Genomic DNA, 10,906 nt, shown 5'->3' on the forward strand with positions numbered 1-10,906 from the left:
GGGCTGTCGATCACGTGTCGCGTTCATTCAGCCCAGTTCCCTGAAGTTGGAGCTGCAGGTTACTGTCCCGGCGGCATTCCCACACTATTCTCCTCAAATCTTGCAACATACTTACCTAATCATCAATCTCGGTATTTGCAAGATTTAAGAAGTCCAATCTCGCAAGATCTCGGTATTTTGCGAGATCTCGCATATCTACGGTTTTTTTTTATATTCTGAGTATAGAACTGAGTAAAGTATTGTTCTAGGGATGAAATAATAAATTAAAATGTATATAGCATGTACTGAATCAATACAAAATAAAATTACGAAATAAAACTATGTAAACGGATTAAATCGCGTACAATAAATTTAAAATATGTACATCCCGACGTTTCGAATTCGAGGTCAACGGGAAACTGAGGAAAAATATATACTCCCAAGTCCCAGTTATAGAAAATTACGGGTTATTTGGAAAATAACTCCTAAAATAACACAGCTTATCTCGTTATATCGTCAGCCAACTGGCATCGGATGTTTCGTACCATCTACCTACCCTGCAACAGAAAAGGCTCAGAAAAGGCTCATTGATACGCTGACTGTAGGTGCTGCCCTTTTCTATAAATCCAATCTTGCAAATCTTGCGAGATCGGGCACGATTTAGCGTGCAAGAATAATCTAAAAAATGTGCGACATTTCGGTATTTCGAGGTCTCGGAATAGGTACCGAGATTGCACACCCTAAGTAGCTTGCATCAAGAAAACACAATAAGCATTATAGCCACTCACTACTCAGGTATACAAGGTATTCGTTGTCGTATACAGATTTAGTAATAACCAAATATTCGACCGGCCTCTATGCCATATTACAATCACCTATAAGCTCTAATTTAGTACACCGACAGACTGTTTATTTTCACCGGCTTTTAAGCTATTTTGAATTACATCACTTTACTAACTTTATTTATAACAATTGTATGTTGAATACCATGGTTACAATAAAGTATATTATATAATTATATACATCGTCACAAATTTCATTAAGATAGCAGGATAAATAAACAAAGATTAGAAGGATCACGATATACTGGATAGACCAGGACCTCGACTCGTGCGCTGGCGCAAGCATTGACAACAAGGGCAACGTTACGAGAAGTTACGCCGTGAGAGCCGGAACTGCAATCACTCACCAGACGCTATGGCGCATAGTAAAGTCGCCCTGCTTCTTGCCGTCGTGCTCGGCTACGCGATAATTGTAAGTAAAACTGTAATAAAACTGCGAGGGCAGTCAATACTGGTGATTTTATAATATATGGAAGGGGCTATGTTTAACTAGGGCCAAGAAAACTTCGGTCTTACTTTTATTCGGAGGAATGTAGATCTATTGATAACATCAAGCATTGGAAATCACGTTACTCAAAATGGCCAACATTAAGTACGTAGATTAAAAAAATATGACTGGAGCGATAATTAGAATTTCTTCGAATTCATTAATTATTAATAAATATATATAAATGAGGTATACATGTAGGTACCTACTTTACGGTATAGGGGACATACCTACTGTAAATTTGTACATTATACTATTATTCATAATAACCTTACATATATATTTGCATAGAGATTATTTATTACCTATTAAAATACAATTAGAAACAGAAAATTTGGAAATATAAAAAAGTTTTGCGTTTCCATAATACGTAACATATGTAACATTTGAGTTGTATATAGGTACCTAACAAAATGTTTGTCGTAATTCTTATTTATAGGTTCTTTCAACACTTCTTTGCTCATCATGCTCCCGACGGGTAAAGAATATTTATGTTGTTACAGCTTACACTAATACAAGCAGAAAACGTTCTGTAAAACAGCTGTTTGCAATGAATTAGTGAATCATGCAAGGCTACAAAGATTTTATCCAAACTAATATTACAATATGTATTTTTAGTTAGTGTTAGTTAGATTTATGCTTAACAGAACAGCGTACCTAATCTGCAGATTTCTTTCTACAAAGGTAAAGAATAACGCACACTGATATTACTCAACTGAATACTTTTCCGGGCCGTTTTCAACATTTTTGTCCACAACATCCAGCTTCCTACAACTAGTTTAATCATAAAGGAAAATATTTTCCGTGTATTTCCACCCACTGATAGATCGGGCTTTAAGTTACGGGTCATTGAGTTTTTAAAATAGAATAGGTAATGCTATTTCGGTCGTATGGGTGGGACACGGGCCGCTGCTCGGTAAAGGGCTCTTAGATTGCCTTAAATAAAATATGACATTGACCGAGAAAAATATTGGCTGTCATGAAATAGTTTCATTAACACTCAGTGCCATCAAGCGCCCCATTTTAAATACAAAAAGAAGTGTGTTCTACGTGTTTGTAGCCGTGAATTGCATACCCTTGGGAGATGTTAATTACACCCTAACCGGGTGGGTTCCTAATATGTAAATTGTGGCTGTTTCAAACACGTACTAACAGCAACACTCTTAACTGATCATCGTTGAACCTTATGTCTTGGCAATAAGGTTTACAAATTTCCATTTGACTGTGTGGATAGTGGTTATATTTTGAACACAGAGCCTCACGAGGATATAACCCGCGACTGTCCTGTTTAAGTGTTTACACCTCATAGCATGTTGCTTTGCAACCCTAAGCGTACCCCTAAAATACATTTGTAAGTTTTACTTTCGCAAGTAGGGACAAAGCTATTTGTTAAAATGAAATAATGATATGACTATATAGCCCTGTGACGTTTAGTAGCATCTGTCATATCGATACTTACAATTTTTGTTTTCGTTTGGCATTTGTCGCTGTACGATTGATATCCTGGCTAGGCCCCCAGATGTAGTTTAAGTAGGTAGGTACTTGTTCCGAAAGTCAATAGTAGCAACTGTTGGTCAATTCTTTGGGTACTTAATAATAGTACTAGTCAGACGGCCAAGTCGACAATCATACATCGGCAAAAGCGAAAGGAAAAGTATATTAACGGCCCGTCACGTTGTTCTTGGGCCCAAAACTATGCATAAGGAAGAGATAAAGTACACAGTACTGATAGGTACCTGTGTACCTAGACCTAGACTAGACCTGTGGACCTAAGGCAGATCTGTATCTACGAGTAGAATGACGCTTACGCTACGCGTAGGTACATTCTAGATCTGTGGGTAGAAAATAGTAATTAGAAAACATAATTTAACCATTATTTTGTGCCTCATCAATACGTTTTCGTTTTCGTAAATCGGTCGAGCTACTTTCTTCTCTGAAAATAAAAGATAAAAGTAGTGCCTAGTTTCCGACACTCTATTATCTAATAATTTTTAAGAAAAAAAAAACCGACTTCAATGGGGGATGCCGTTGAAAGGTTACTTATTGTTGATGGTGCACTCCAGACAATGAAATGAAAAAGACAGCAACTTTTGCCTAACTAAAATGAGGTCAAACCACCCACGTTTCTAGTAGCATTTCGTTTCTGTAAGGGTCATAGTTCTAACCTAACCTAACCCAATGTTCTGATAGCATTTCGGTTCTGTGAGGATCGCAGTTCAAAAAAAAGTCCAAGTCCAAGTTTGGGTCTGGGTCCACAAAGAAGAGAATAAATCGCCAAACGTGAACTATGTGTCGTTGAAGAGTTCCATTCTGATCATCATCAGCAGTTCCACTTCATCAAATGTCACTTTTTTATGTAAAAGCTGGATTTGTTGATGAAAATACAAAAATCACTATATGTATGCCTTTCTCATTTGAGGAGTTCCCTCGATTCCTCATGGATCCCATCATCAGAACTCGAGCTTGACAAAAATGTGTCTTGAAAACCTAACTTGCTTACCAATCATAACGAAGAGGACAAATCGCCAAACGTGAACTATGCGTAGTTAAAGAGTTCCATTCTGATATTTCTGATCATCATCAGCAGCTGCACTTCATCAAATGTCACTTTTTTAAATGGAAATGCTGGATTTGTTGATGAAAATACAAAAATCACTATATGTATGCCTTTTACATTTGAGGAGTTCCCTCGATTCCTCATGGATCCCATCATCAGAACTGCGTTTTGACCAAAACGGGACCAATCTGTATGTATATACTTACAATCAAAAAAAGAATTTTCAAAATCGGTCCAGAAATGACGGAGTTATGGAGTAACAAACATAAAAAAAAAAAAACATACAACCGAATTGATAACCTCCTCCTTTTGAAATCTTGAAGTCGGTTAAAAAGATGACATGCGTATGTCTCAGGAAAAATATCTCTGCAAGCGTTTTTTTAATGGGGTGTTAAGTAATAAAACAAACATGTAAGCCTTATTCCACACGGGCTCCAAAAATAAATCCAGAACACCACTTTCTTTAAAATCTGCTGATTAGCTTTGACACCTGACTAATCGTGGAACACAGTAGGTACATAAAACACGCACACTCGTTCAAGACTTAAAATCAATAAACCTTTCGCAGTCCGGTAAAAATCAACAAAATAAGGTAGGTATACGTGCAAATTCTGGTGCTGACAATGTACTCGTATATGTTATTTTACGAATCAGTGGAATTGATATCAGTTTGCACATGCCGCCACGCTTCGCCTCCTGACTTCAAACGAGCCTTTGCTGTGCTATGTTGACGTTGAGTGTGCAAACAAAATGCGTAGCTATCGTTTGGCCATCACTTCCAAACTTGGTTGGCACATTTATTGACTTTTTTATATATAAGGAGAACTTTTCCAATATTTTTCAGATTTAATTAGAATATCGTTACAGGAATGCAAAATAGTACTGCCGCACAAGCTCCGATACCTCGAAAACATGTTGAATGCGGACTTGCTATCGAAGGCCACGAGGATGCGGCAGCGAACGGAAGGCAACTCCGGTGTCGAGAACCGAGTCTGGCCCGTTCTGGGTCTAGGCAAGTACCAGGATGAGAAACCGAGCGGCCCTCCACCTTTGCCGCCATTTCTCATGAATAGCCTCGTCCAGCGGCGGATTTTGAACCCCAAAATCTAATCTAGTTAAATTCTAAGTTTAATCTAAGTCAGCAAGTAAGTAAACAGCGATCCCTTCATCTCTAGTAAATCTTTTCTGAAGATTAAAATAAGCTAACAGATGTACTTATTCGTAAATCGTTTTTTCTCGTGATAGATGTAATACGAGTAACACGGCATCAGTAGCTGTGTTCGACAAATAATTAGCATCCAATTAATTCAGCTTAGAAGGAAACCTGCAAAACAGTGCAGTATTTGTTCATTTTTTGAATTTTGTATATATCCCAAAATTGTTTTCGAAATAAGCATATTGCTAAGACGTACTTTTATATGTTAGGTATATATATGATAAGCCCCTTCCACACTCGTGCGCGAATCGAGGCGCGAAGCCGCGAACGCGAGTGTGGAGTTGATTTCGCAGATCTGCGACGCCCGCTCCACCATATATATACAGTGTGGAAAGATAAGTCGGGCCCTAGAGGGAAACTACCTTAAATTCTTAAGCTGGCTCATTTTACTTAAAGGAGACATTCCTTTATTTTTAAAAAGAAAAAACTGCATTCAAAGATTTTCTAAGACTCGCTTGCCTCGCCCGGGACTCGAACCAACTAAAATTAAAAAAACAAACACTCCCTATTTTATTATACTAATCGATAGTTCTATTATTCAGGATAAAATTTCTCTAACAAACATTTGGTCTTAAAAATAAAAATGATCGATAAATCTAACATTAACTTTATTTTACTATCAATTTGTTACACTTAAATTATTTAACTGATAAATTGTTCGAAATGAGCCCCCTCGTTCCGGCTACACAAAATTAGTCGCCGTTGAAATTCATTTCTTGTAGCATTCAGCAAAGTGTTGTGGTGTATGCCCCTAATAACATTTTCTACCGCAACCCTAACGGTTTCATAGGAAGTTTAGAGGTATTACTACCATTAAACGATTTTCTTATCGAAGATTTCAACAAGGTACTTAGCGATAAATTAGCAAGCGTGTACTTCATACGAAGTCTTTGAATGTTGGAGAGATAAGAGAACTGTTACGTGTCTTTTACTTGTTGAAAGTGAACAGGAACCAAATGTTTGTTAGATAAATTTTATCCTGAATAATAATACTATCGATAAGTAGGTATAATAAAATAGGGTGTCTGTTTTTTTAATTTTAGTTGGTTCGAGTCCCGGGCGAGGCAAGCGAGTTTTAGAAAATCTTTGAATGCAGTTTTGATTCTTTTTAAAAATAAAGGAATGTTTCCTTTAAGTAAAATGAGCCAGCTTAAGGATTTAAGGTAGTTTCCCTCCAGGGCCCGACTTATCTTTCCACACTGTATATAACTTAATTATACTTATAGCCGGGGAGCCGGCGATGCTAAATATGTAGTTACTCGAGCGTCGTAGAGTCTATTGGAATCGAAAGATTAGATAAGAAGAAAAAAAGGTTAAATAAAGTTTTTTTTTTCAGCGAGTAGGAAAGCGTCTACAGATTTTTTAAATATCGGGGGGTTGGTGGAGAGTTACAAAAATCGTAAAGTAGATTGTGGATTTGGTAGTTTTGTTCCAAGTTAATGCTATAATTTTTCTATAACTTAATATGACACTTATTTATATTGTACGCATTTCCTTAATCTGACGACCACAAATTCGACGCCCAATTTTCACATTGTAACCGTCAGATTAAGGAAATGCGTAGATACATATAATTGACAGATTTAGTAAAAGCACAATTATAGCATTAATTTAGACTAAAATGACCAAATCCATAATCTGCTTAACGACTTGTTAAGCAGAATTGAACCCCCACCAACCAACTGCTCAACATAGACGGCTAAAAGTGGTAAAGGTAGACTCCACGGGGTAGCAACATATCGCTCATACTTAATCTGACGCGCTCGAGTAACTACAAAAAACCCCTCTTGGGCTCCCCAACCATTAGTGAGACTGAAACCTGACTCCTCAGTCAAACTATATATACCTAGTTTTGTGGAGCTTTGTACACCTGAAATTGTAACTTTGTTCTTATCAATAATTTATAAAAAAATAATCTATCTGCGAACCCCTAAAAGCTCTAAGCAGCCCCGTGATGGAGGTTGTGAAAACGATTGCAGCGTGCCCGCTTAGGAGTAGCTAAGTGAGGGGTTCAAAATGATCTGTAATGTGATTATTGTAGACACCCGGCTCGCTTAGTCACTTCAGTTGCTGACGGTATGACGAAATGGCTGAGGCAGCTTCGAATCGACGGAGGTAGTCAACAACGACTGCTTTCCTTAATCAAATATGCATAGATCCTACTTAACTCTAATCTTAAGATATTGTTAATTAATAATTATATGTTGCGAATAACCCAAAATGTGTTTTACTGTCGCATTACCACTGTTACTGGAGACTGTCTTATATCTCAGTAGCGTATTTTTGAAATATGAACTCTAAAATTGGGTGAACAAGATTTCTATCGCAAGGGCGGTTTGGGAGAGATACGGGATTCAGTGAGTCAATAGCTTTTCATCTCGTTATGGCAGTCGTTTTTCACCGAACCCTAAGAGGGCCCGTGAGGCTATGAATGCCGTTCGAGTTCTAATGGACGTAGGTATAAATCAAAATGTTTAGGTGTGCGTCTTTGTCTTATTCCCACTTGACTTTGTAAAGGATTCGGTAGGTATACTTACACACAAGTCCCGTGTTTTAATAAAGTTTAATGACACTAAGCGCCACTTGCACCATCCCACTAACCCGGAGTTAACCGGTTAAACCGTTAACCCAGTGTCAAATCGTACAGGTAACCATGGTAACTCCAGGTTTAACGGGTTAACCCTGGATTAGTAGTGGAAGCCGCTCGACCCCAATTTCAAAGAAAAACTGCAAATCGATGTATACGTTAGCCGTTTGGCACACGCATACGTCACACAGAAGTCTAAACAAAATTTTTGACCAGCAGTTCCTAAAAAAAATTCCCTTAGGAGGGGAGTGCTGAAACATTTATTTTGTGTATGGAAAAAATATATAAATATAAACACATTGGCACATTACATTTCCAGACGTTTTGCTCGTTCTTTGCTCATGTCCTCACGTCAATCAAATAATTTTACTTTCGACGAATTAGGTATTCTAATTATACAGACTAATTACATTCCATGACGTTTTGCTGCTAACTCGTTCTGTGTTGATGTCAATCAACTAATTTCACTTTCAGCTTAATAGTATTCAAATCATACGGACTATTTATATTTCCAGACGTTTGGCTACTTATTCATTCTAATTTTTAGCCATCCAGCTAAATTGACTCTTTGCTGACTGAGTATTCTACTACTTTTATGTCGTGCAGCTGAATTCGTCGTCGGCGATAAGGTAAATTTGATACCCCGTTCATAGAAAATACCTCTACCCCAGGTAGCATTATGACGTCTGCGACGTCATAATGACGGCATTATTACGTCACAATGACGTCGCTGACGTCATTATGACGTATTTATGCTACTGGGGACCTTCCATAATAGAAACTGTCAATCGAAACATATAAACACGTGACTTTTCGTTACATCATAGTCATACAGATGATACGTGATATCCTCATATCTAACCCCAAGAAAGCAATTTTGTTTTTTTTTTACAAAGTGACACAGTTCTACTTCAATACCTATTTTACGAGACTTATGGAACTGTACTTGCAGATACGGAACATATTAATCATAAAATAATACGTAATATCCATATATCCAACGGGAAATACCTCTTTAACCGCGCCTTTACATAAGTGGCAATAAAACAATTAGGGGGCCTAGCCAATATGACAATCGTTCATGGAAACTGATAATCGAAACATATAAACACGTAAGTTTTCGTTACATCTGTTAACCCGATACATTTTAACGTTTTTCGATGCACGATTGCCAACTTGGCTACGCCCCTAAGTCTCCTGTCGTAACGTTTCGGAAGTGATGTAAGTTTTTAAATAGGTACAATCGGTTGGATATACAGGGTGTCCATTAGACAAAGCCGAAATGTACATATGCATTAGAGTATTTAGAATCAGTATACCAAGTATCATAACAACCGATGTAGCGGTTACGAAGAAATTAACAAATTACGATTTTTTACTTTTGGAGCAGCCAGTATGTGTTAAGCTCCTGAGGTAATAAATAGTAGGAAGCCTTCTTCGACCTTATTGATTATCTTTTTTATTTATGAAATTAAGATTCTGACTTGACAAATGTCATCATTGCCGCACATTTTCGAACAAGTTGTCAAAAACACTCTGCCAATGATTATACAGTGTGTTTCTTTTTGTTGCCGATCATTGGAAGTAATTATTGTATGAAAATTTATTTTTTTATCTTTTGTTCTAATAAAAAAAAAAATGTTATAGCATTCCTGAGAAGTAACCCTACGTGGGATTTTAGGGTTTGTCCAATGGCTAAGGTCAACCTGTATTTTTAAAATAAAGTATATTTAATAGTTATTTGTGCAACAAGAGAGGAAAGTTGGTTTTTCTTGCGAGTGTTTATTTCGAGTCCCGAGAAAGCGAATGATTCTAAGTTAGAATCTTGAGCGTAGCGAGGAACTCAAAAACACGAGATGTAAAATAACTTTGCTCTCGTGTTGCACATATAATTTTTCACCTCAGTAGTGAGAACATATTAAAGGTTAAAATGTATTTCGAATTACACAGAATAATACAGAGAAAAATAAATGGCAGCAGAGTAAAAAGCTACTTTGTTTTATTCCCTGGAGTGAGGAAAGTCGCACTTTCGTCACTCCCTGGAGTGAGGAAAGTCGCACTTTACTTACTCCAGGGAGTGACGAAAGTAGGCTTGTTCGAGCTGCTGAGGTGAAAAGTATATTAATAAAACTGTGTTCATAAACATGAATATGAAAACCTATTAATTCAGGCTTTATGTGGGAGCAGCTTGTTATAACGAGACTATCGATTACCCAATCATTTATCAGTGTCAAAACCAGCTTTTTTCGTTCATTATACTCAAGGCTATTTGTTACACCGAGTATTTGGCAGTCGAATCCAGACTTTCTTAGATGGTTGAAAATCGTGTTAAGAAAAATAATATGATTGACAAATATTTCAATTTTTAGTTTTACCCAAAGACGGCAGTTGACAGTTTAATTTATTTTAACCTTCATGCGTTCCAATAAGGTTTACGATGGCGCGTTATACAGGTATAAGTGTGGTGTTTAAATGTTTAAAAACACGTAATTTCACGTGAATTTGGACTTGTCGAAACGAATCATATGACCCCACTTTCGAGGGAACTGGTAGTAGCACAGAAGAGTTCTTCTGGCTCCATCATCAGGTATCAGATTATCTGTCTGTATTAATTAGTTCCCGACTCGCCGGATTAACTTTAGTACCTACCTACGTCACAATCTGACTAAACGAAAATCCGACGAAACAAGAATCCGGCGAATCGGGAACTAATCTCTGTATATAGAAATAGGTTAAAAATTTACAATCGACTTGCAAGATTTGATTACATAGTTTTTAGGGTTCCGTACCGTACCCAAGGGGTAAAAACGGGACCCTATTACTAAGACTCCGCAGTACTATTAGTTATTCTGTGGCTACAGTCTGCTTCACAGTTGACTAGTTGAGTAAGAGCCCGTCTAAGGGCCACCCGGAGGTTATGCGGTTAACCTTTTGAACGCCAAGAGCCACTAAATAGGTCGTGTGCTGTCGTGCCTACCACGCCAGCGACCACTAAATTGGTCATGGCAGACGCTGTCAAAGCAATTGTCCTGCTGACAGATAAGGTTTATATTCGTTATTCACTAGTCGAGATATTGGCGTGTAAGCCACGTCTTGACGCTTGAGGAAAAGCGTTCAAAAGGTTACCGTCTACCCAGTGTCAAATTGTACTGGTACCTAACCATGGTAACTCCAGGTTTAACCGGTTAACCCCGGGTTAGTGAATGGTGCAAGTGGCCCTAAGCTAACTGTGCACAAC

At 37.6% G+C, this 10,906-nt stretch overlaps 1 protein-coding gene across 1 annotated transcript; it reads left to right on the plus strand.

The window, feature by feature from the left end:
• The first annotated feature begins 1,096 nt into the window (after positions 1 to 1,096).
• LOC134754133 (uncharacterized) lies at positions 1,097 to 5,111 on the plus strand. The gene is made up of 2 exons (XM_063690212.1): positions 1,097 to 1,233; positions 4,733 to 5,111. Exons 1-2 carry the CDS (start codon positions 1,177 to 1,179, stop codon positions 4,973 to 4,975), a joined length of 300 nt encoding a protein of 99 aa, XP_063546282.1. The 5' UTR covers positions 1,097 to 1,176; the 3' UTR covers positions 4,976 to 5,111.
• Positions 5,112 to 10,906: the final 5,795 nt, after the last annotated feature.

The sequence above is a fragment of the Cydia strobilella genome, chromosome Z (genome assembly GCF_947568885.1).
Source record: "Cydia strobilella chromosome Z, ilCydStro3.1, whole genome shotgun sequence".
In the NCBI taxonomy this organism is placed as follows: Eukaryota; Metazoa; Arthropoda; class Insecta; order Lepidoptera; family Tortricidae; genus Cydia; species Cydia strobilella.